The sequence below is a fragment of the Delphinus delphis genome, chromosome 20 (assembly GCF_949987515.2).
Source record: "Delphinus delphis chromosome 20, mDelDel1.2, whole genome shotgun sequence".
Classification (NCBI taxonomy): Eukaryota; Metazoa; Chordata; class Mammalia; order Artiodactyla; family Delphinidae; genus Delphinus; species Delphinus delphis.
Window position 1 is genome coordinate 59,023,178 of NC_082702.1, and position 25,212 is coordinate 59,048,389.

A 25,212-nucleotide genomic window follows, 5' to 3' on the forward strand; every position below is an offset into this window, starting at 1 on the left:
GCCCTTGACTGGGTTCAGATTAGACGTTTCTGGCTGTCGACCTCCTGGCTGCAGGCTCAGGCAGTGTGTGTGCTGCAGGCCTCCTTCATCATCACCCCGGGGGAAAGCCCACAGGGGACTTGGCTCTTCTTGTTTTTTTCTTTTTATAAATTTATTTATTTATTTTTGGCTGTGTTGGGTCTTCATTGCCGCGCGCAGGCTTTCTCTAGTTGCGGCGAGCGGGCTTCTCATTGAGGTGGCCTCTCCTGCTGCGGAGCACGGGCTCTAGGCCCACGGGTTTCAGGAGTTGTGTCATGTGGGCTCAGCAGCTGTGGCTCGCAGGCTCTAGAGTGCAGGCTCAGTAGTTGTGGCACACGGGCTTAGTTGCTCCGTGGCATCTGGGATCTTGCCAGACCAGAGATTGAACCCATGTTCCCTGCATTGGCAGGCGGATTCTTAACCACTGCGCCACCAGGGAAGTACCCCCATGCATTCTTTTTTTTTTTTTCTTTTAATTTATTTGTTTCTTTGGCTGTGCTGGGTCTTAGTTGCGGCATGTGGGATCTTTTAGTTGCGGCATGCGGGATTTAGTTCCCTGACCAGGGATCGAACCTGAGTCCCCTGCATTGGGAATGCAAAGTCGTAACCACTGGACCACCAGGAAAGTTCCCCACCCCACCCCCATGCATTCCTAAGCATTTCACTGCATGACCTTTGACCATGGGTATTTTTCTTTTTTATTTTATTTATTTGTTTATTTTTGGCTGCATTGGGTCTTTATTGCTGTGCATGGGCTTTTCACTAGTTGCAGCGAGCAGGGGCTACTCTTTTTTTTTTTTTTTTTTGCAGTACGCGGGCCTCTCACTGTTGTGGCCTCTCCCGTTGCAGAGCACAGGCTCCGGACGCGCAGGCTCAGCGGCCATAGCTCACGGGCCCAGCTGCTCCGCGGCATGTGGGATTTTCCCGGACCGGGGCACGAACCCGTGTCCCCTGCATCGGCAGGCGGACTCTCAACCACTGCGCCACCAGGGAAGCCCAGCAGGGGCTACTCTTCATGGCAGCGCGTGGGCTTCTCATTGCGGTGGCTTCTCTAGTTGTGGAGCACGAGCTCTAGGCGTGCAGGCTTCAGTAGTTGTGGCTCATGGGCTCAGTAGTTGTGGCTCGCAGGCTCTAGAGCACAGGCTAAGTAGTTGTGGCACACGGGCTTAGTTGCTCCACGGCATGTGGGATCTTCCCGGACCACGGATCGAACCCATGTACCCTGCGATGGCAGGCGGATTCTTAACCATTGTGCCACCAGGGAAGTCCCCCCCCATGCATTTTTAAGCATTTCACTGCGTGACCTTTGACCATAGGTATTTTTCTTTATTTTGCCTACTTTTTTTTTCCCCCCGGCCGCACCGTGCGGCATGTGAGATCTTAGTTCCCAGACCAGGAATCGAACCAGTGGCCCCTGCACTGGGAGGGCCAGGGAATTCCCTCCTACAATTTTTTTTGATACTATGTTTTTATATTTTTCCTACAGTTTCATTGGTTTTGTCAGCAGTTCCAGGTCTCTTACTCCACACGTTTCCATGTGAATTTACTTTGTAGATTTTCCTTCTTCTACCTTCCTGGGGTGTAGTGCTGGCAGTCCCAGCTTTCCCTGAGGTTTGTAGGCACCTGACTGTTGAAGGAGGTCCCAGTCAGGTGCCCTCTGCTCGGCGTTTGGCAAGTAGCACTTTAATAGTAATAACTTGTAGTTTATCACCGAGACCATAGTTTTCCTTTAAAGCTGATTGTTTGAACACATGTGTCTTCATGTTCTGAGATATGTGATGTGTCTTCAAGTGTGTCATTCATTTCAGAGACATTCTGAGCTGGAGGAGGAAGGTGAGGGCTTTTGCTTCCTGAGAAAATACGGAAAAGAAACCCTGAGGAGGCGGATACTGGCAGATGTGAACCTTGTTTCCTCCCATCAAGTCAATGCTGGGTCCAGTAACATGTAGTTTAATGGAACAAAGTGGGAAATCCAGAAGCAGAGTCTAGTTTGTCTAAGAATTAGCAAGTAACTAAAGTGGCATTTCACACGGTGGCAGAAAGGGCGGATTGTATGAGAAATGGTTTGGGACCGTTGCTTAGTTGTTTGGAAGGAGATTAAATTAGACTCTCATTTCATATACCAACATAAATTCTGAGTGGATTGAATCATTAAATTTAAAAAACAGAATTGGAAAAGAATTAGGAGAAAACAGAGAGGACCGTTCCTTAACTTGAAACGGGTAAAGCCTTTTCTTAGAAGGAGAAGGTAGGTGGGCCGGAGCAGCTTCTGCGTCTGCCTGGCCCGTGTCCCATCGCTCAAGCTGGTGCATGGTCCTGCGGATACTGATTCTGGGAGGAGTGGCCATGGCCACTTTCTTTCTGCAGCTTCTAACCTGCCGTGGCTGCGGACACGTGCTCCCCCCGCTGAATCCCATCGCAGGTTACCATCGGGCACTGTAGCGCCAGGGACCAGAGGCAGAGTCAGTCTGGAGAAAGGGTCGCGCCGACTCCTTCCCTCCGCCCGTGCCACACACCTGCACACCTGGCGCACACCCGATGAGGTGGCGGCCCTGGGCCGGGTCTGCGCCTCCCCGCCTCCTTCACGTGCTGGTTGTATATTTGTTCATTTTGGGGTGAACTGTAGCTTGCCTCGAGAAAGCGGGATAAAGTTCATGTCCGTTATATTTGCATTAGACGATAATTGCTTGCTAAACCAAAGGTTTTTTTTCCATGAGGGCGTCTTCTGGACTGTGAGGGAGTTGACTGGCCCGTGAGCTCTCAGCTCTGTGGACTGCATGCAGGCAGCACAGCCCAGCGTCCCGCTCAGACCTGCCCTCTGAGAGCCTTGAATGAGAAAGGCCAGTCCTGAGAGATTATATACGTTTGCTTCTCCAAACCCAAGATTACAGAGCTGGAGCACAGATTGGCGGTTGGAGTGATGGAGTTGTCGTGGCTTGACTGGTGATGGATACGCAGACGCTGACCTGTGGTGAAATTGCACAGAACTAGAGCCACACAGGAGCGCGGGTCGCAAGGGGTGGCTGTGTCAGTGTTGTCCACGTTTGGGTTGTGATGTTGTTCCCGGTTTTGTCAGATTGACTGTTGGAAGGCCCTGAGCCCAGTAGACACGGAAGAGGGGCCTCTGTTACTTCTCACGAGTACGTGGCGCCTACAGTTACCTCGTCGTGAAAGGTTAACAAACAGCGATGGCTGGCATTTCCAGAACACGTTTTGTGGATGGTGCCCCTTTATCCTCTGTGAGGTGCACCTCGTCTCCATCTTCAGGTTTCTCTCCGGGCTGAGGGTCAGGACCAGCCCCGTGGTGGTATTAACGAAAGCCGGGGTATCGCCGCATCCTCCCAGTGTTCACGGCACAGTGCTCACGGCTGGGGTGAACACCTGGAGGGCTCCTGCCGTGGTCTCCTGCACGTTCAGCAGCGTCGTCACTCGTTCATTTGTCTTCAGGTGGCTGGTTCAGGTGACTCACCACAGCAGCTGACATCCTCCGACCCCCAAGAAGGACTCGTGGGACCATAGTTTTCCAGCGGTCCCGCAGGCTGCTGCCCAGCGGGTAGACAGTCTAACGGCTTAGGAGGCAGCAGCCTTTCCTGGGTGCCCCAGGCAGTAGAGATTTTGGGGTGACCCTCAGCTCTCCGTGAGCTGGATATACGAGGAGCAGCCGGCGGGAGGAGCTGTGCTCACGAAGGCGGGTTCACCCCCCGCAGACAGGGCACAGGCAGAGGCGCCAGTCGGCAGCCTCGTGTCCCCGAGTCTGTGGGGATGATGGACTTGGTGGGCAGGAGACGGGGCCTTCGGAGTGGAGGGAATGTCCTTTCTGCGCAGGGTGTTCACATGCCTTTTCTCTGTAGAGTCTCAGGGTCAGATCTTGTTTCATCTCCTAGAGCTCAGGAAGCTTCCATCTGCTTAGCCCATCCTATGTCTCACTTTCGTATCTTCCCTTACTGCTTGCCCGTTGTCTTTCTTGGAGCGGCCCTCATGATCTCATACCTGATCAGTACTACGGATACATGTTTTGTTACATTTGGTTTCCTTATGTTAAAGTTTCAGAAACAGAACTAGTTCAACCAGTTCAGGCTGGCGCGGCAGGGCTGTGGGGCAGTGCGGCTGCCGGGGTTGATCGCCCCCCACTGGGTTGTTAGCAAGGCTGAAGGTTAAATATTTGAGAGAGACGGCTTCTCACCTGAGAACATGAATCTGCTGTCCACAATCACAAGTGGTCACCTTTATGAGCTTGAAATATCGGATACACTGTTGTAAGCTATCGTAAAATGGGGTGATACCTAAAATGGACCTTCGTCAGCTTTTTCCTTTTATTTATTTTTTATTTTTTAAATACTTATTTGGCTCCTTCGGGTCTCAGTTGCGACACACGGGATCTTCAGTTGCAGCATGTGGGATCTAGTTCCCTGACCAGGATGGAATCTGGGTCCCCTGCGTTGGGAGCGCGGAGTCGTAGCCATTGGACCACCAGGGAAGTCCCTCAGGCTTCAGGTTTCTGAACTGATTTAAAATGCTTTCGAATTCTTCCAGGCCGCCCGTTGGAGAAGCAGGTGGTATGTGTGGGTGGCTGCACCTCCAGGCTGTGCAGAGGGCAGGGGGCCCTGAGTCCCTCCACAGTCTGTCCTTGGAGAGGTGACCATGGCCAGCTCTGCTGTGTGTGCCGGCATGGCCTCTGGGGAGGGTGAGTGAACGGTGGAAGCTTTGGTTGCTGAGACAGGTCTGTCTTGGGCAGAGCTGGTGAAGAATTGTACACGCATTTCTCAAAAGGCGTTGTTAACTGCAGGTCTTGCAAAAGCTGCGTGGAGTGTTAGGAAGGATGGGCCCACCCTGCACAGGTGAGCGAGGCCGGGTTGTTCCAGGGCCTCCTGGGGTGTGGATGAGGTGTCCGGTGGGTGCAAGGACTGGGGAGGTGGGCTCCTGGGGGCGGTGGGCTAGCGAGACCATGTGAAGTGCTGGGACAGCACCGTGTCAGTAAGACGCAGCCCCTGCCCCCGTGTGATTGGTGGGAGGAGCACTGTGGCCTTGCCTTTGCTGGGACTCTTTCCCATCTGTGCTGTGCTCTGGAGGGAGGTGCCGCCCCCAGGAGCTCCTATGTCAGGTGTGAATCCGGGGAATTTATCTCATGGTTCTGATAAAGAGCGGGTCTCCAGACTGTTTTACACTTCGAAGTGTGCTGTTTGTCCAGTGTTCTGTGATGAATGCTGTGCAGCTCGCTTGAGTGTCAGTCCCAGGTGGTTGTGTGGGGGGAGGGCAGGTGGTGGTGGAGAGGTTGTTGTTAACAGGGACCTGGGCGTGAGCCACAAGCACCGGGGCTGGGTCGGTATCTGGTCGAGCCTGGAAGGCCAGCGAGGGTCGTAGTGGGGCAGATGTGCTGTCAGTGAGATGTGGCGCCACTGTGGAGCTGCGCTGGTCCTGGGAGGCTTTTGACTTTAAAAATGGTTTCATGTTATCCCAGCAGGTGGGACCCCAGGAATGGGATGTTGGTGACCTTGAACGGCGTGTAAGGAGTCACTGTGTTGAAGCATCGGCTACACTGGCGCGGGGACGTCGAGCCCCCTGACGTGGGGGGCGGGGCAGGGGCGGGGGCTCCACCCTGGTCTTACACCCGCCCCCCCCCACCCCACAGAGGCGCGGCGGCGCCGGGAGCGCGAGGACCAGATGTACCGCGAGCGGCTGCGCACGCTCTTTGTCATCGCCGTGGTCATGAGCCTGCTCAACGCGCTCGGCTCCAGCGGCGGCAGCATCTCCTGGAGCGACTTCGTGCACGAGATGCTGGCCAAGGGCGAGGTGCAGCGGGTGCAGGTGGTGCCCGAGAGCGACGTGGTGGAGGTGTACCTGCACCCCGGCGCCGTGGTATTCGGGCGGCCTGTGAGTACCGGGCCTGGCGGGGTTGCTTAGAGCAAGCTGTGAGTGTCTTGATTTAAGGAGGAGGCCTGGAGGCTTTGAGAAGGGGGCGAGGCAGTGTGGTCCCAGCGGGGTCTGTGCAAAGAGGAGGTGGGAGGGCGCCAGGGGCTCTGGGCTGAGGGAGAGGGGGCAGCGGGCGTCCAGGCTCTGGCCGGCGTGTGGCTGGCTGGAGCCCAGCAGGCGGGGGAGGGAGGGGCTGGGGCTGTGCTGGTGGAAAGCCCTTGGGGCCGGAGTAGGTGGCTGAGAGACCGGTGGGCAAGGGCCGGCCCTGGGCAGGAGCAGGAAAGAAAGGGGGCGGAGGAGAGGGGCCCTGCGAGGGGGAGGGGAGGCTGCAGGCTTGTGCCAGGTAGAGGGTTGGGCGTCAGGGAGGGGGAGACACGCCCAGCAAAGCAGGTGGGTGGGCGCAAGGAGAGCTGCTGTGAGGAGGAGTCACTGTCCCGCCTGCCTTCCCATCTCCGACCCCTCTCATTTACCCCCAAGGAACACGATGCCAGCCTGAGGCCCTGGAAAGGTGACATCCATACCAGAATATTTTCTTTTTTCTTTAGTATTTTATTTATTTATTTATCTGGTTGTACCAGGTCTTAGTTGTGGCAGGCGGGCTCCTTAGTTGTGGCATGTGAACTCTTATTTACAGCATGCATGTGGTATCTAGTTCCCCGACCAGGGATCGAACCCGGGCCCCCTGCATTGGGAGTGTGGAGTCTTATCCACTGCACCACCAGAGAAGTCCCCCAGAATATTTTCTAACACACTTATCCTGTTTGTGCTTCCCAGGTGCCTCTATACTGGCCTGAGAGCCTTTTGTGCTAATACTTTTAATCCAGGATCCAATCAAGGATTCTGACTTCAGCATCCTTCCCGTCTTCTGTTAACAGTTTAGGCAGTGGGAAAAGCAGGCACCTTTCTCCACGCCAGGAGACAGGGCTTTCTGGTTGCACTCGCTCTGCTCGCGGGAGCCCAGGTTTGCTCCTGTGGGCGGAGCGCCTGCTCCCTGATGGCTCACTCACACGGTGCCCCAGAGCGTGCCCTGCGGGCGCCCCAGGCGCCGCTGTGCTTCTGGGCTGGGCGGGTGCTGGGGTGAGGGGGCTCATCCTGCCCGAGCAAGCGCGCCCATGGGCACAGCCCAGCCCTGCGAGCCTCTCCGTCTGCACAGCTGGGCAGATGGTAGAAGTGAAATTCCAGTGCGCTTGACAGGCCAGGGGCAATGGTAGCCGCTGCCGGCCCCAGGGTGAGGGGCCTGGTGGCTGCTGCTGCAGCGGCTGATAGGGGCCCAGGGGCTCAGAGAAGGCTTCACAAGGCGCGGGGTTGAAGGGGCTTCTGGGGTCACGCCTTTTGCCTTTGGATGTTGAAATAGAAAGAGGGTCCTTTCTACGTTTTTCCCTTGCATCCAAATTGGCCAGGGCAGGTGTTTGAGTGATCAAGGATCGATGAAGTTCAGACCAAGGGTTTGGGGTGCGTTAGGTTAATCCAGCCACTAAGGCCAAGAGGCGTTCCAGTGCAAAGCTTGGTTGTGACTGGTGGGTCCCCTGTGTGCCCTCCATCTGGCCTTCTCAGCCCACAAAGTGGAGCCTGACCCGCAAGACTTTCAAGAGACTTCAGAGCGGGGAAAATCTGGTTGCTCCATTTAGATTCCGAGAGTGTGCTTAGAATCTGAGCCTGGAACAGTTTAACTCTGGAAAGCATGGGCCCGGCTGCCAGAACCATGACTGACGTGGGACTGGGGTGGAGGTGATGAGACTGTCCCACCAGCTTCCGGGAGACGCCGCCTGCTCCCTATTCCTTAGTCTCTCGTCTGCCTGAGGACGGAGGAGCGCACTCGGTTGACTGTCAGATCCAGCCGATGGTTAAACAGGGACCCTTCTCAGGGCGACTGTGGGTTTGGTCCAGCACTGCGCTTTCCTTGCCGAGGCTCTGCTGTGCCCTCACAGCGGAGTGCGACCCGGGTGCTGAGTTTAAGATGCACGTGCTGCCCTTCGTTTGCTTAAAATGTTTTTTCGTGAACGTGTCACTGTAATTGTGTTTGAGAGAACGAAAACTCCCTAGACGTGGAGAGGGTCTCTGAGTGGCAGGCCTCTGCTTCTGAAGTCCTGCAGTTGTCCACACACTGTGGCTGGGGCACCGTTCTCTGTCCTCAGGGTCAGTGGTCTGACCTGTACATCATTCTCGCGGTCCCTCTGCTTTCTGCCCCCAGCGGCTGGCCTTGATGTACCGAATGCAGGTGGCAAATATCGACAAATTTGAGGAGAAGCTTCGAGCAGCTGAGGATGAGCTGAATATCGAAGGCAAGGACAGGATTCCGGTTTCCTATAAGCGGACGGGATTCTTTGGAAAGTAGGTTGGTCATTTCTGTATGCCTCTAAACTAAACCAGGCTTGACTTTGTAATGTGAGAAACAAACCCCAATAAAAATCTCACACTGGCTGTGCCTGCAGTGAGCTGGAGCCCCTCGTGGGAGGCGGGCGCGTGAGGGGTGGCGTGAGGTGGGACAGCTTGGAGTCACTTTTAGGCACCACTTCCGCTGTGTGTGGTGTTTCCGAATTCAGCCCAGGTTGGGTTTGCTGTTGCCTGCAAACAGGAAGATGAGGCAGGAAAGGGAGAAGCAGGGTGTCCAGTGGAACTTCTTGGTTCCGTGCTGAAGAGAGACATAGAGACCATGCAGGGCCTGTGGGTGGCAGGGCCTGCAGACTCCTTGGTGGGAGCACATTCATCAGCGGGTCGCAGGCCATGTATCTGGACGCTACTGTGTGCAGAGGTCTGCGTCCCCTCGTGGTGACCAGCGGCGACTGTGAAGTGCTGTGTGTCTGTCCCACAGCCTCTGGCTCCTGAGGGTGCAGGGCCCCTAGGCTGCACCTCTGCTTGTTGTAGGGAATGGGGGGGCACACCTGGATGGGGCCCCCTCTTCATCTGGGGGGTGATGCCCTACGGTTTTCTCTCTTCACTGTTCCACCGATTTTGCCTTAGTGACCAAAATTGATGGCCTACTTTTGAAAACAAAATACGTGGAAGGTGAAGAGCTGCTCTCGGCAGGCATGAGTTACCCGGGGCTCTGGATGGCGGGGGGCACTCTGGCTTCATGCCACGGTCAGGTTCTGCGTGCCCAGCGCTGCTGTGCTCCGGATCTGAGACTTCGGGAGCACTTGACGCAGGAGGAGTGGTTGGTGAGAATGGGACAAGGAAACCCGTTTTCAGTGCTGGTTCCACAGGTTGATCTTAGAGTGAGGGAGCCCTTCTCATCTTGGGAGCGTCTGCGGGCCCCAGCCTGTGTGAGGCGTGTGTGTCGGCTGCCCGGCGGCCGGGCCTGAGGCTGTGCCCCACTTTCTCTCTCATGCTAGCGCCCTCTACGCCCTGGGGATGACTGCCGTGGGCCTGGCCATCCTGTGGTATGTTTTCCGTCTGGCTGGAATGACAGGACGGGAAGGCGGATTCAGTGCTTTTGTAAGTTGTACTTACCGTCTCCCCGAGCTTGTGGTCCTGGGGTTCGTCTGTTTGTGCTGACCCTTTCCCGTCACCTGCAGGATGAGTGCACAGTGGACGTCCGCCTGGACGTCGTCCGGCAGCTCCTCTTTCCTTCCGCTTGGCTGACCTGGGGGGCGTCGCACTGGCTCCAGCTGAGGCCTCGCTCCCGGCACGTGGGTGGCCGAGCCCAGGGGTTTCCGCTGCACTGTGTCCTGCGTTCTGCACTCTCAGCTGGACCTGGCTCTCTGGGGGGTTTCCCCTGCTAGCCGAGACAGCTTTAAAGGTTGTCTGGAAAAGGGCGATCTTTATGGACTTCAGAAGTATTCTTCTGTTGTCATGGCATTCACTGTAACGTGCACTTTCCCTCCCCCTCAAGTCGTACCTGGCCTGTCAGCCGCATCAGCAGAGGGCCGCGGAGGAGCCCCTCCTGGGAACCGGCCGGGGGGACAGAGCGCCCCAGTTTCCCCCTGGACTGGGGCCCTCGGTAGCTCAGGCCGTGCACGCACACTGTCAGCGGCAGCATGGTGTCTCGTGGGGTGCGCCGGACCTGGCTCAGCCAGTTTGGTAGTTCTTGCACACTGTGGGCTGTTTATCGTTGTATTTAGATAGTGCTGGGGCGAATCCCACGCAGCTGCATCTTTTGAGCCTGTCCTGAAGGAGATCGTGGCCGAGGTTGAGCTCCTCGCCAAGAGCTTGTCTGTCCAGCCAGATTGCGCTCCAGCAATTGACCAAGCAACTTTTTTACCACCACTCCCCGGAACTGCGTGTCGTTACATAACTTTTATAATCAGAAAAAGAAGTCACACGGTAGTGGGGAAGGTCACACGGAGAAGTAAGATGGCTCATGCAGAGACGTTGAGTCACCTAGTTGACGCGGGGAGTGTTTTCCTTTAAGGCAGATTGCTGGACGCCGGGGGTTTCTAGCTGTCAGCACCCTCGTGTGTCTGGACCGTGCCCTTAGCTGCCGTCTGAGTGAGTGGGGACGGTGGGGCAGGACGTGCAGGTGAGCTGGTGCCCAGGGCTCCTCCGCCATGTCCTACTGGGCTGCACAGGGCTCCGCCCTTTGTCTTTCTGCCCAGAATCAGCTTAAAATGGCTCGCTTCACGATTGTGGATGGCAAGACGGGGAAAGGAGTCAGCTTCAAAGATGTGGCGGGAATGCATGAGGCCAAGCTGGAGGTTAAGGAGTTTGTGGATTATCTGAAGGTGAGTGGGTGGCGGCTGCGGCGCAGGGGGCGGGGCGGACTGCCTGGCCGGTGCCGCGCTACACAGTGAGCCCCCTGCTTGGCCGGCACCTAAGTGCTGGCTTCCGTGAGCACGGTGCCCTGCGCTGCCTGTCACCCGTCACCGCAGAGCACTCTGCTTTCCCAGAGCCACGTGGACATCACCCGAGGCCCCCGACAGTCATGTCCTGAAGGTTCTCTGGAGCGCCGGGGGTCAGTGCGTGTCCTCTGCTGCTTTTCTAGAGCCCAGAGCGCTTCCTTCAGCTCGGAGCCAAGGTCCCGAAGGGCGCACTGCTGCTCGGCCCCCCCGGCTGTGGGAAGACGCTGCTGGCCAAGGCGGTGGCCACGGAGGCCCAGGTGCCCTTCCTCGCGATGGCTGGCCCGGAGTTCGTAGAGGTCATTGGAGGTGGGCCCCCTGACCACGTGTCCAGGGCGCGCTCCTTCTGCAGTGGCTGGTTGCCTTAGGGGGTCGTGGGCGTGGAGGGAACGGGGCGCTGACGTTCTGGGGAGCCGTGGTCTGGGGGGTCCAGGAGGAAGTGGGCCGGCACACGTGCAGCAGGGTCTGCCTGCTGGGGCTTCCCCGAGAGCAGGGTCCATGCCCCTGACCTGCCCGCTTCCCCATCCCCTGTGTCCTCAGGCCTCGGCGCGGCCCGTGTGCGGAGCCTCTTCAAGGAAGCCCGTGCCCGGGCCCCCTGCATCGTGTACATCGACGAGATCGACGCCGTGGGCAAGAGGCGCTCCACCACCGTGTCCGGCTTCTCCAACACGGAGGAGGAGCAGACGCTCAACCAGCTGCTGGTGGAGATGGACGGTGAGCGCTGCTCGGGCCGGGTCGCAGGGCTGCTCGTGCGCCCTGAGGGTTTGTCAGCACTGGGAACTCTTCCTCCGGCAGGTGATCACCAGAAACACAGCTTTCACTTTCCCAAAGTCAGGGCAGCAGTTCAGAAAGAAAAAGGAAGAAAGGTGGGGATGCCGTGTCGGGCTGGGTCACGACGGTGGTGGTCAGTCTCAGAGGAGCCCAGGGAGTCTTGCTGCTGTGAGAGTCTCTGTGCCCGGCGTGGGTGCGGCCGGTGCCTCAGATGCACGGCCGGGGGTGCTGTGTCTGCTGCCCTTGAGATGACCTGTGGACTGGCTTCCACACAATTTCTTTTTCTTTTTAACGGAATTGGTTTTTTTTGAGCTACTCCTGTAAGATCCTCTTTGGAGTGTGTGAGTGTGTGTGTGTGTGTGTGTGTAGATATTGTGTTTGTTTTCATTGTGGTAAAATATATGAAACATAAATTTTACCGTTTTAACCATTTTTAAATGCAGTGTTCAGTGGCAGTAAGTACATTCCCATTGTTGTATGACCATCACCACCATCCGTCTCCAGACCTTTCTCATCTTCCCAAACACAAATTGTCCCCATTAAGTACCGACTCGGCATTCTCCCCTCCCCCAGCCGCTGGCCCCACCATCCTCCCATCGGTGTCTGATTTTAGTGGGAACGTACAGGGTTTGTCCTGTTGTGACTGGCTTATTTCACTCAGCATCATGTCCTCAAGGTTCACAGGGTCTTAGTTCCCTGACCAGGGATCGAACCCACACCCCCTGCATTGGAAGCACAGTGCCTTAACCAGTGGACCGCCAGGAAGTCTCAGAATTCCCTTCCTTTTTAAGGTTGAGTAATGTTCCCAGGTGCGGATGGACCACGGTTGGCTTATCCGCTCGTCTCTCGATGGACTCTGTTGGCTGTTGTGAATGATGCTGCTGTGAACATGGGCACACAGATCTCTTTTCAAGTCCCAGCCGCGTAGGACCCAGTTTTAATTTTTCTTTCATCATAATTCCAGTGCTGTTTTAGGTATTGTAGGTAAGGAAAACACTTTTTTCTCAAAGTAGTTTTGGTCTAAGAGAACCATTTATTTGTATTTTTTTAAAAATATTTATCTTTTATTTTGGCTGCGCCAGTCTTCGGTGCGGCATGTGGGCTCTTAGTTGTGGCGTGCGTGAGGGATCTAGTTCTCTGACCAGGGATCGAACCCAGGCCCCCTGCATTGGGAGCGCAGTCTTACCCACTGGACCACGAGGAAGTCCCTATTCGTGTATTTATGTTCCTCTTTAAAGTATTCTCAGCGTTTGGGATGGTGGATCTGGTGGCCAGCGTGTGGGCAGTGGAATCTGATTGTGTGTGGCTAAGGGTGAAACTTTTTTATTTAGCCTCTCATTTTCAAAGAGTTTCAGACTTACAAAAACAATGGAAAAGCAGTCAGAGTTCCTATGACTATTCCCTTACCCCACGCAGCCCAGAGGCCGACGTGGATGAGGCCTGACACAGGTGTCCAGCAGCTGCCTCTGGCCTGCAGATATGCCCTTTCTGGCCCAGGGTCCAGCCCAGCCTCGCGTTGCTTACTTGTCCTGTCTCCTTGGTCTCCAGCCTGGGCCTGTCTTTATGTCCTTGTCCTCGTGACTGTGGCACTTCCTCCAGGCCAGGCCCTGGAAGGGACGCCCCCTGTGAGGCTGCTGTGCCCTCCGAGTGAGGTTGAGCCCCGCGTGTGTGGCAGGAGCCGCTCAACAGCCTTGGTGGCATCACTGTGCACGGCGGTGCCCCCGTGCCCCGACTCTGGTGCTGGGACGCAGGCCTGCAGCGCTGGGCAGGTCGGGCGCTGATGCAGGGGAGGCATTTCGTCATCTTTTCAGATGTGTGAGAAATCAAAGTGTGGTTTCTCACGGCAGAGGAAAGGGCTGCCTCGTTAGGTCCTGAGGATGGTTTGCGTCTGGAGCTGCCCCTGGCGACTTGCGTCTCCCTCTCGTCCGGGTGTCCGTCAGGATGGCTCAGGGACTCTGCCCCGTGGCCAGGGTCTGAGGAGCAAGCTTCCTGGGGAGGACATGCCTGGGAACTCGGTGTCTGTGCAGCTGAGATGAAGCTCTGGGGGTCGCTCCCTGGAGATGGGCCCTCCTGGGGCCCCTCACCCACCCCCGCTGCTCCCCGCTCTGAGCAGCCCCTCCCCGTGTGCTGGGCTGTGAGCAGCTGGACCCTGAGCGCCCCGTCTGGTCGTCCGCAAGTTGGACTCCGAGTCTCCAGAAACCCCGTGGCAGGGTTGATGAGCGTGCTGTCGGAAGTGCTGCATCTCAGCCGTGGGGAACCTTGGTGATGCCGCGGGACACGGCAGAGCGTGTCTGGAAGCCACCGTCAAGCTCCGCGGCCCTGGCGGCCGTGCCAGACTCATGTTGTCCTGCGGCTGCCCGCCCGAGTGCTGGCCCCGGGGGGCTTGTGGGCCATGGGGGGACGCGGCGGGGTGCGCGCCCCTCCTCCCCTCCCGTCCTCCGAGCCGGGGTTTCCTGACGTGTCGAGTAAGGCTGATGCGCGACCTCACCCATAGTTGTGACCGTGTGTGCGTGACGGTGGGGCTCCCTCGTGGCCCGCTGTGGCCGAGCACCTGGGCCCCGGGAGCAGTACCCCCCTCTCTCTGCTCCTGCTGCTTTTTGCGCTTGAAGCCAGAGACCACCCTTCCGGGTGATGTGCACCCCCAGGAAGCGTTCCCAGCTGGCGCCTTCTCTGACGGGCCCCTCTGTGCCGCCAGGAGAGGAACAGCTTCCACCGGCTTTGCTGCAGCCGTGGGCCCCCCAGGACCCGCCCCCCAGGCCGTGGAGCACCCCTCAGAGGCCCTGGCAGGGCTGGACCGCCGCCCGCGGGCCTTTGTGCACAGACACAGCTGAGCATTGAGGAGCCGTTGTCACCCCTCAGGGAGGAGCAGTGTCTGCTCATCCAAGTGCAGCGCGTGCAGCAAGTGCAGAGCATGCAGTGGACCTGGTGCCGCAGTGGGAAGCCGGCAGGGGCGGGGCGCCTGCGCTCCCTCTCACAGCCCAGTGGGCGCAAGGAGGCCTTCGCTCCTCGCCCCCCACCATGGGCGTCTCCGTCCACACCCCCGTGGCCTCGATTCCGCCTGGAGTCTGTAGAAAGGCCCGGGTACCTAACCCCCAAGGACCTCCTGTACAGCGCAGGGAGCTGTAGTCAGCATCTTGTAACAACTTCTGGTGGGGAAGAATCTGAAAAAGAATATGTATACGTATATACGAAAGAATAGTTGAATCGCTGCGCTGTGATTCAGTGCTACAGCTGAAGCACTATAAATAAGCTGTACTTCATTAAGAAAGCGAAAATTAATTAAGGAAAAAGAGGAAACTGCAGGTAGCGCTCACACGGCCTTTTCCGTGTTAGTCTGTGACCCGTGTTAAGTGAATTTCTGTGTGAGGTGTGAGGCTTGGTCACAGCTCACTTTGTGTGTGGACGTCCAGCCGCTCCAGCACCTCTTGTTGAAGTGCTGTCCTTCCTGCGCTGAGCCTTCAGCGTTGCGTGAGCCCAGCCGGGCGCCTCTGGAGAGCATGTTCTCGGCCCCCGGCTGCTGGTCCACGACTCTGTCCTCCTCACGCACACGTCCCTGTTACTTAGCTGAGCACTCATTCCTGAAGGTAGAGTCATTCCTCTCACTTCATTCAAGATAGTGGCAAGAGCAGACGTGGGGAGGATGTGAAGAGACTGGATCCCAGGTCTGTGCGTGAACCTGGACTCTGATTTGAGTGAAGCAGCTGTGATGACGCATCTGTGAAGCAGCAGGGGAAGCGAACCTGACCCCCTGCGGCGGGAGAGGGAGAACGTGCAGCCTCCCGGGAGACAGCTCGGCCGGCTCTGAACACGCTGGACACACACGGCACGTTGACCCGGTGTCCGCAAAACACGCGTGCACCAGTGTTCACTCGCTTGTAACAGCTGAAACCTGGAAAGAGGCCGTGTGTTCTGCGGTGGGTGCGTGCCTACGCCCTGATGTGTTCTCATGGGGGTACCAGGCAGCAGTGAAGAGACGCTCGCTGTTGTTATGCCCGACTGCCTGGCTGGGTCTCGGGGTTTATGCTGAGTGAAAAGGCCAGCCTCAAAAGGTTACAGGCCGTCTGCTTCAATTTATATGAGACCGTGTAAATGACAGTTCTGGGAAGGAGAACACGTGAGTGGCGAGGAGGGGACGAGGCTGTGCAGGGAGATCTTTGTGGCGGTGGGATCTGCCTCCGTCCGGGGTGGAGGCCGGGCACCGCGCAGAGAGATGCGTGCCCGTCAGACGGGGTTGCGGCAGCTTCAGCTCCACGTGGGAGCAAACCTGACACGCAGCCACGGGGACATCTGTACAGTTTCTGCCACTTGCGGTGTGCCCAGAGCTATGCCAGTCCCTGCTTGCTGACGTAGAGGCCATGGCCGTCCTGCGGGAGTCCCCGCCTGGAGCTCCGGGCTCACGCTCGCCCTGGCCCGGCTGCTGCTTCCTTCTGCACCCGTCATTCCTACTGTTTTTCAACATTTCACTGTTGTATAATCTCAGGATTCTGTGTTCACAGCCCCGGCCTATGGCAGGCAGGCGTTTGGGGAATCTGAGTGGGGAGCCCCGGCAGGTGTCCCAGGTAGCGCTCTGGGACTCGAGGCGGAGGGGCTCCTCCATCCCCAGGTGTCCCGGGAAGTGGACCCGGCCAGCTCTGCCCAGGGCCCCTCCCTCCAGCAGGCGTCTCATTTCCATTTCAGAGTTTCGCTTTTCCTAAAATTGAGCATAGGCAATCGGGGCAGAGGGGCTGGTGCATCACGTATGCTGGGTGGTGCTTGCTTTTGTCCGAGTTTATTTCAAAAGTCTGAGTTATTTTAAGATGCTGCCTTTGTGTTGGGAAGCAGACGCTTTTCTGCACTGTCCACTCTCGAGACGTGAGTGGGCCCAGGCTCCATGAGGTGTCTGGGCTCACCACATCCCAAAATGCAGAGCCCAGGCTGGGAGCCTGGTCTCTGGGAGACATTTCTTTGAAGTTCTGGAGTGATTTCCTTGGGGCTGGGTGTGGTTTGGGCTGTCCTGGTGGTGTCAACCCCTGGGCGAGGTGGGTGCCCTCCCTGGGTCGGGGCTACCTGGGCCCCTGGCCGGTGTCCTGGGATCGTGCAGTAGAGTGAAGGACTCTGATTTCACTTCCGTTGAAAGACTTTGTACAGGTGATTTGAAATTGTATTTGTCAATGTCAGTTTATTACAGGTTAAGTTAGCAAAAGATGGATCCTGGCATCTTTATTTTTTAAACTTTGTGTCATGGAACTTTTCCGAAGCTGGGGAGAGCCTGCTTTGAGTGCCGTGCCCCAGCCCAGCCTCAGTGCCTGTCGTAACTACGGCCAGTTCTGTATGCCAACACCCCTGCCTCTTCCCCCATGGGTTAAAGCAGACCCAGAGTTCTGCACCTTCACTAGGAGAAATAACTCCCTATCATTGTGACACTTGTTCTTACTAGCATCTAACATCCAGTCGGGGTCAGATCCCCCCGGCTGCTTCGTGGGGCGTTTTTGCAATTGCTTTATTCAAATTAGCGTCCAGCCCAGGTTCACACATAGGTGTGGGCCGTTAGTGATGGTTTCTGGACTTGCTTTTAAATTCTCATGAGAGACCTGGGGCCCTCAGTCCCAGTGTCGGAGGAGACATGTCCCCGATGTCCCTGGCAGTGGTGTGGGGAGGTGCCCCTTGCGCCCCGGGAACGCTCTTCCTGCAGGGCTGCTGTCTGGATGTGGAGGATGGCCTTGGAGGGCAGACCGAGCTCTGGCCTGCGCTTCTGCCTCTGGGCCGCGGCCTGGGGAGGAAGTGGTGGGTCCTGCTCTTGTGGTTTTGGTGGAAGCGCTCAGGAGGGACGGGCCCGGGTGGGTCCACCGCTCTGCGTTCAGGTGCCCCGCCTCTCCCGCCCCATGTCCCTCAAGGGGGCCTGTGGGGAAGCTTCCGGGCTGGGCGCCCCACCCTAACAGCTGCTGTCTGTTCCTTCAGGAATGGGCACCACCGACCATGTCATCGTCCTTGCGGCCACCAACCGAGCTGACATTTTGGACAACGCTCTGCTGAGGCCAGGCCGACTGGACCGACACGTGTTCATCGACCTTCCCACGCTGCAGGTCAGTGCGGCCTGGCTGGCCTTTCCGGGCCTCGGCTCCCGCTCTTCTGGGTTTTTTTGTTTTAAATTTTATTTATTTATTTATATTTTTTGGCCGTGTTGGTTCCTCGTTGCTGCGCGCGGGCTTTCTCTAGTTGCGGCGAGCAGGGGCTACTCTTCGTGCAGTGCGCAGGCTTCTCATTGCAGTGGCTTCTCTTGTTGAGGAGCACGGGCTCTAGGTGCATGGGCTTCAGTAGTTGTGACGCGCAGGCTTCAGTAGTTGTGGCACATGGCCTCAGTAGTTGCGGCTCGCGGGCTCTAGAGTGCAGGCTCAGTAGTCGTGGCGCACGGGCTTAGCTGCTCCGCGGCGTGTGGGATCTTTCTGGATCAGGGCTGGAACCCGTGTCCCCTGCACTGGTAGGCAGATTCCTAACCGCTGCGCCACTGGGGAAGCCCCTCTTCTCCTGGTTTTGATCCTTGTTGTTTTCCTCTTTATCCTGAAACGTCTGGGCCGAGTCCTGCGGCACAGTCTTCGCAGAGCCTCAGAGCCGTGTGCTGCATGGCTTTGGAGCACGAGCTGCACGGCTGCCCTGACGGGGTGGAGGGTGTGAGCCCCAGGGACCTCTCGGCCCCTCTGACCACACTTCCTCAGGCCTCTGCTCGGACGTCCACCTCCAGGGGGTTGGGCCTTTGTGGTGGCCGCCCAGGGAGCAGGAGCCTAGCGTGGCTGAGGACCCAGCAGGAGCAGGGGAGGGTTTGGAAGGTGAGCGTGGCAGGTGGCTGGTGGGTTAACGTTCCTGCAAAGACCGACGTGGGGGTCAGGGCCGGGCCCGGGAACACCCAGCCTTGTCCTGTCGTAGGTTGTGGCCTGCCACTGCTTCCGAAGGCCTGGATTCCCGTCTTCCTGACGTGTCACACAGGATACAAAATAACCTTTGCTACCTGTGATGTGTGACGTGCTTTATCTTCTCTTGTCTCCTTTTTTCCTTCCGGTTTTGAAACGCCGCCTGCAGCCCTGAGTTGGTTTCTCGGAGCAAAAGCTGACCTCTCGGCCGGTGGCTCCCGAGTGTCAGCTGGCGGGAGCCTGCACCCGTGTCCTTTGACCCGTGTCCCCTGTCCCGTGTCCCGCAGGAAAGGAGGGAGATCTTTGAGCAGCACCTGAGGAGCCTGAAGCTGACGCGGGCCAGCAGCTTTTACTCCCAGCGGCTGGCGGAGCTGACGCCGGGCTTCAGCGGTAGGGGCACGGGTCTCTGTCTGGGGCTGGAGAGGGTGGAGGGGGCCAGCACAGCCGGGGTGGGAGTGAGGTGTACACGCAGCAGGCAGAGGTAAGAGGACTCTCCTCCCCGAGGTTCTGTCGCCTGTGCACGCCCCCCCACCCCCGGCAGTCCTGGTGGTCCTGCCTTTGTTCCGCTCCTCCCCACTGGGGGCTGACCTGCAAGGCCACGTCTCCTCCCGGGCCCCCCACTGCCCTCCCCCACGGTCTCCGTGTTGTCACAAATCAGGTTTCTTTTCTGTATGGCTCTCGTTTTACAGGGTACTATAAGTAGAAACCCCTTTTATCGTGGTATAAATTTTTTCCCTTTGGACTTTGTTTAACGTCCTGAACTAGAACCTCATGGGTGTCAGAGAGCCTTTCTCATCCCTCGACGTCTGTGTGGAACACTAGGTGGAAGGAACCAGCAGGGGTCCAGAGAGGCGGCTGACCTCAGCCCTGCGGCCGCTCGAGGGGAATGGGGCAGCCCCCTCCTCCCGACCCCCATCTCTCTGCGTCTGCTTGAGTGCCACCCCCGTGCCCACAGGCGCTGACATCGCCAACATCTGTAACGAGGCCGCACTGCACGCTGCGCGGGAGGGGCACACGGCCGTGCACACGTCCAACCTGGACTACGCGGTGGAACGCGTCTTTGCCGGTACATGGACCCGCCCACGGGTGGGGGGCAGACCTAGACGCCGCGCGACAGAATTATTGCCCAAGAGGGAAGACAGGTCAAGAGTTCCTGTTTTTACGTCAGGCCTTAACAGTGTGACTTACTCTCGTTAGTTTAAGATACTGTGCAAACAGAAATATCATAGGGTGTCACAAGCTCAAATGTGAGTGTCCTCAGCCCATCGGCCAACGTGCGGGGCCTGAGTGCCGGACGGGCCCCTGCCCACATCGCCAGGGGTTGGCAGCTGCGCCCCGGGCGAGGAGGAGGCCTGCTCTGCAGGAGGCTCCGTGCTCTGTGTTGGGCGGGGCCGGCGCCTGCAGCTGTGCTCACCTGCTGCCGTACGAGGGGCCCTTGGCCTTCTGTGAGGAGAGCAGGACGAGCTCCCACAGCCCGGGGGCGACACCAGAGGCCATCAGTGCGCCTCGTCCTCCCGCAGGGTTTAGAGCAAGTCACTGAGGGCGGCACCAAGGGGCAGGCCCCTCCCACAGGTGGGCCCGCCACCCGCAGTTTGAGTTCAGACCTAGGACAGGTGCCTCTGCAGCCTGGGCACAAGCCAGCGTCACAGTTTCTCGCTGTAAATTACGTTTTGTGTAAGCCATTTCTTTTACGTGGAAAGTGACGCGCTTACAGCGAGAGTATCCGAACGGGAAAGACTAGAGAAAACCCGTCCAGAGTCCTGCCTGGGTGTGTGGTGCCTCGAGCGGGGTACTCCCGAGCTGCAGCGGCTGCTCCTGGGCCCGGCTCTGGGTGGGGCGATCCGACTGCCACAGCCAGTGCGTCTCAGGACGTGTCCCCTCACAGCGGGTGCTGGGGGTAGTCCCGGTCGCGTGATTTACCAAGTACCCTGAGCCTAGAGCTTGTTCAGGGTGCAGAGGTGGAAACATGCGGCTGTGTGGACGGTTGGGGACAGCGGACAGGACCTCAGCAGTGACTTGAGGGGGATGCCTGTAAGGTTGCGAGGTAAGGGGTCAGTTACTCGGGCAGGACCGGAGAGCGGGGGCTGCGGCTGCCCTGCCAGGTCTGGGGGCCGGCAGGAGACCCGAGCTCATGCCGTCGGCCCCGCAGCCCTGTGAGGGCCTTGCCTGAGGGGCTGCTGTTGGCAGCATATACACAAGTGGGGCGAGCAAGGCCTCGCTTTGGTGCCACGAGCACGCACCTGGCCGCGTATCCGGGGTGGCCGCGCGCCTGAGCTCACCTTCCTGGGTGTTCTTTCAGGGGCCGCCAAGAAGAGCCAGGTGCTTTCCAAGGAAGAGCAGAAGGTGGTTGCGCTGCACGAGTCAGGCCACGCCCTGGTGGGCTGGCTGCTGGAGCACACGGAGGCCGTGGGGAAGGTGGGTGCGGCGCCTGGGCCTGGCCGAGCCCGCTGTGGAAGGCCCACACGCTTGTGCGTGGAGGGGGTGCAGGGTCGGCGGCCCAGGCACGGGGCGGGGTGGCCGCGGTCGCCCGTGGAGCTGAGGATTGCCAGGGTTGCCGTCAGCTCCGGGACGTGCTGATTTCGTGACTGCTGAGTTTAGAAAGCAGTGAGGTGAGCACACATCGTGTATTTGGCAGGCGTACCGTCGTAACGCCCCCTCAGCTGTGTGCTTTCGTGACCAGGGGTCCCTGAGTGGCCCCTGCGGACGGGGCCCGTGTTTGGGGCGTGGGTGCCCCGTGTGGAGGGTTGTAACTGTGCCCTCCACAGGGGCCTGAGCCGGGGGCTTGGTCCCCCCAGCTGAGGAGGAGCTGCCTTGCTCCTTGTTCCGTGACCCCCGAAGACGGGGCTGTGTGGCAGCTGCAGCCCGCGTGTGGTGTTTCCCCGGGGGTGACGGCTGCAGCGGCACGTTGCCAGTCGGGCTTCGTCGGCCGGTGTCCTGCTGCTCAGGCCGGTCCCCGCTGTGTCCTGGGCAGAGTGCTGTGGCGAAGGCCTGTGTGTGCAGGAGCTGCCCGCCGAGAAGACCCAGGGATCAAGATAAATGTTTTCATGCAGTATCTCAAAAAATTAACATGGGAAAGTCCATGGTGAAGTAAATACCCTAATTTAAAATTGCCCGTTCTTAGGGTTTTCCATTTGACGACAGAGAGTCAGGCAGACTAGTCGTGCCGAGAAAGCCCCTTGCCCATGCTCGGCACTCCGCCAGGCGAGGTGGGGACGTGTCCTCCTCGGAGCCTCAGGGTGGCCTCCTGCTGCCAGAACCCTGCCCCATGGGCTCACCAGGCGCGGGCTGTGGATGGGAGCATGGGCAGCGCAGGGCCTTTGGCGGGCTGTCCCGTCCTCGTCACCTTTCCTTCCCTCGCGGACGCGTGGTTGGGTGCAGCTGCTTCACGCCCCAACAGTGTGGGAGCCCTTCTCCGTGATGCTGTTATAAACATGGGGACAGTCACATTTGCTCCCTGCTTTGAACCCTCTGATTGAAGAGTGTCTTACTGCACCCCCCAATCTCTGAGGCCTACATCCTGCCCACTAACTGGGGCCACCTCTGTTCTGCAGGTGTCCATCACGCCGCGGACCAACGCAGCCCTGGGCTTCACTCAGATTCTCCCAAGAGACCAGCACCTCTTCACCAGGGAGCAGCTGTTTGAGCGGATGTGCATGGCCCTCGGCGGCCGTGCGTCCGAGTCCATCTCCTTCAACAGGGTCACTTCCGGTGAGGGGCTGGCGCCCACACGACTTCCGCACCCTGCAGCCATTCTGCGTGAGGGGTGGTGAATCCGATGGAGGGGTCTGAGTAGCAGGTGCAAATGCAGTTTTGAATTCCATTAAGTGTTTCTAAAAGATGAGCTGTGGTCAAAGGATGTTTGGAACTAAGCAAGACTTTCTAGATGATTTAGTTGTTACAAAAGCTTTTCCCGGGCTTCCCTGGTGACGCAGTGGTTGAGAGTCCGCCTGCCGATGCAGGGGACACGGGTTCGTGCCCTGGTCCGGGAAGATCCCACATGCCGCGGAGCGGCTGGGCCCGTGAGCCATGGCCGCTGGGCCTGCGCGTCCGGAGCCTGTGCTCTGCAACGGGAGAGGCCACAACAGTGAGAGGCCCACACAACGGAAAAAAAAGAAAAAGCTTTTCCCCACGTGCAGACTGTAAGCGGAGCTAGGTGGTCTCGCTGGGCCGTCAGGAGGTGGAGGAGGTTCTGGGAGACTCGGGGCCCCACGGACCTGGATGTTGCCAGGTCACTGCCGGCGCCATGAATCCAGAGATGCACCCCGAGGAGTTGTTTTTGTTGTTTTTGCTTTTTTTGCGGAAGCCCCTGAGGAGTTGTTTTTTAAATAAAAGAGCATTTTTTTAACTTTTAAGGACCAGTGACAGGATACAGTTGTCCCCGGGTACCCTGCTCTGCTCTCAGGGGTCGGCAGGGCCCCGGGTGCCTCGACCTACACCTCCAGGAAAGAACCCCCTTTTCTGACCCCTCACTCCAGCGGCACAGGACGACCTGAGGAAGGTCACGCGCATCGCCTACTCCATGGTGAAGCAGTTCGGGATGGCGCCCAGCATCGGGCCTATCTCCTTCCCTGAGGCCCAGGACGGCATCCCAGGCATCGGACGGCGTCCCTTCAGCCAGGGCCTCCAGCAGATGATGGACCATGTGAGTCCTCCCTGGTCCTGAGCTGCATGCGGGTGGGAGACAGGCCTCGTGTGTGCTGGCTGTGTGCCCAGAGAAGTTGTGCAAGGGCCTGCTGGCGCCCAGTGGGACCGTAGACAACACAGGACTGTGAGGGACGTCAAATAAGTATATGTCTCCAGTGATGGAGCCAGCACCTGTGAGCCCTGCAGCTGCCCACGGGAGATGACCGCAGTGTCGCTGGCACGTAGGCAGCCGTGGGCGTGGAGGACAGACGTGGGTTCGGGGCTCCAGGATCTGGCGGGCTGTCTGCTGGGCAGGCCCCTTGAACAGGGCATTCCCGGGGCTGGGGTGGGGGCAGGAGGCCCTTGACAGCCTTGCTCTCCTGTTCGTTGTAAGACACGAAAGGCCGTGTTCCTGAACCTGTGTTTCTTCTGTGTACCTTAGCGCCAGGGCCGGGCCGCAGGGGACCCCGCGCGTGGTGGCCAGCCGCCCTGGCCCATCACAGACCCTTCTCTTCCCTTTGCAGGAAGCGAGGCTGCTGGTGGCCGCGGCCTACAGGCACACTGAGAAGGTGCTTCGGGACAACCTGGACAAGCTGCAGGCGGTGAGCCCCCACCACTCCCCGGGGCCCTGTGCCTGCCTGTCCCGCCAGGAGCTGGGCCTGCTGTCACTGCCCTGCTGACGCAGCTGCTCACCCCTCCCGTGCACAGCACTCCAGAAAACGACATAACCAGCGAGGCCCACCCACCTCAACTGAACGTAGCACCTTTTGTACCTCGTTTAGCTTTGTATCATTGAACCTCTCAGGCCAGTTCCTTCAGAGGAGACGGAGGGACATCGCCAACCCTCCTGGGCCGTTACCCAGTTTCAGCCAGTAGTGGGGTCTGGTCGACGCTGTGTAGTCCTTTTCCAGCTCTTACCCTTCTCCTGGAACTTTTAAACTAAATTGTAAAGCTTAGCATAGTTTTAGGTGCCCATGGAAGCGCCAGATACAGCACAGAGCCCTCTGCCCCCAGCTGATCCCCTTGTGTTAACATCTCCCATCAGTGGGGCGCGTTCCCCACAACACAGTGACCAGCCGACACGGACACGGCGGCGTTAACCGCAGTCCACGCTTCAGCCGCCTCGCCCAGCGCTTACCCCGCCTTCCGGTTGGTCGTCACGTCCGTCAGGCCCTCCTGGCTGGCACGGCTCCCTCCTGTTGCTGATGGCAGTGCAGGAGGGCTGGGCTGGTGTGTGTGGAACGTCCCCCAGTTGGGCTCTGTCTGGTGTCCTCATCGCCAGCCTGAGCTGTTGGGTTTGGAGGCGACCACAGAGGTGAAGCTTCCGTGGACCCGGAGGGGGTGCAGCTCTCTGTGGACGGGACGTCCTGTGAAGGACACTGTTCCTTCAGCGTGATGTTGTGGGCGTCGTGTTGTGGGGCCCCGAGAGCAGCAGTGCCTGCCCGCCGGGAGCCGTGCGGAACCCACCAGGACCGGCCCGCTGCCGTGTGGGGCTCCCGTGTGCGCTGGGACCTGCTTGCGCCGTCCGGGCGTGCCTGGGCTGAGCACCATAGAGCTGGCCCCCGAGCGCCACCTTCACAGCCGGCCCTCCCTGCCCGCGATTCTGCATCTGCGGGTCGTGGGTCTCATAGTCCTGCAGTCATGTTCACTGAAGAAATCCGCGTAGGAGCGGACCCGCACACTTCAAGCCCGTGTTGCCCAGGGCCAGCTGTCGGAGCGGCCGGCGTGGGGGCGATGGGAACCCCTCAGCAGCGGGTGTGGCGGCTCTTCGTGGGCCCCTCCCCTGGTCCCATCGAGGCGGTCCTGCCCGCCAGCTCCACTGCCCTCATGCTGACGCTCACGCGTGTTTGTGAAAGAAGTTGAAGTTGCCCCAAATAAACAGGTTGGGAAGGGAAGCAGAAAGCTTAATGAGGCTGGCAGCTGGCCTTTTCTCCAAGGCGGAGTCAGGGAGCGGTTCTGCGCTCTCAGCCGCCCGGCTGGCGGGTCCGGGGGCTGGGCCCTCCCTCCACCGTGCCCTGCTCTCAAAGGGCTCTTGTCCGGGCGCTGGTCAGCTGCTCACACTGGCCTCTTGTTCTTGCAGCTGTCGAACGCCCTGCTGGAAAAGGAAGTGATCAACTACGAGGACATCGAGGCCCTCATCGGCCCGCCCCCCCATGGGCCCAAGAAGAGGATTGCGCCGCAGAGGTGGAGCGACGCCCAGAGGGAGAAGCGGGAGGCGGGGGAGGCGGAGG

General features: G+C 58.7%; 1 protein-coding gene across 1 annotated transcript in view; it reads left to right on the forward strand.

The window, feature by feature from the left end:
* SPG7 (SPG7 matrix AAA peptidase subunit, paraplegin) overlaps positions 1-25,212 on the forward strand; it is a 30,456-nt gene that overhangs the window by 5,071 nt on the left and 173 nt on the right. Inside the window, 14 exon segments of the mRNA XM_059999928.1 lie at positions 5,648-5,889; positions 8,120-8,259; positions 9,261-9,363; positions 10,464-10,589; positions 10,850-11,012; positions 11,244-11,417; positions 17,412-17,536; positions 18,646-18,748; positions 19,314-19,424; positions 20,658-20,773; positions 21,910-22,066; positions 22,834-23,000; positions 23,506-23,583; positions 25,062-25,212. Coding sequence (XP_059855911.1) covers positions 5,648-5,889; positions 8,120-8,259; positions 9,261-9,363; positions 10,464-10,589; positions 10,850-11,012; positions 11,244-11,417; positions 17,412-17,536; positions 18,646-18,748; positions 19,314-19,424; positions 20,658-20,773; positions 21,910-22,066; positions 22,834-23,000; positions 23,506-23,583; positions 25,062-25,212 — 1,956 coding nt within the window.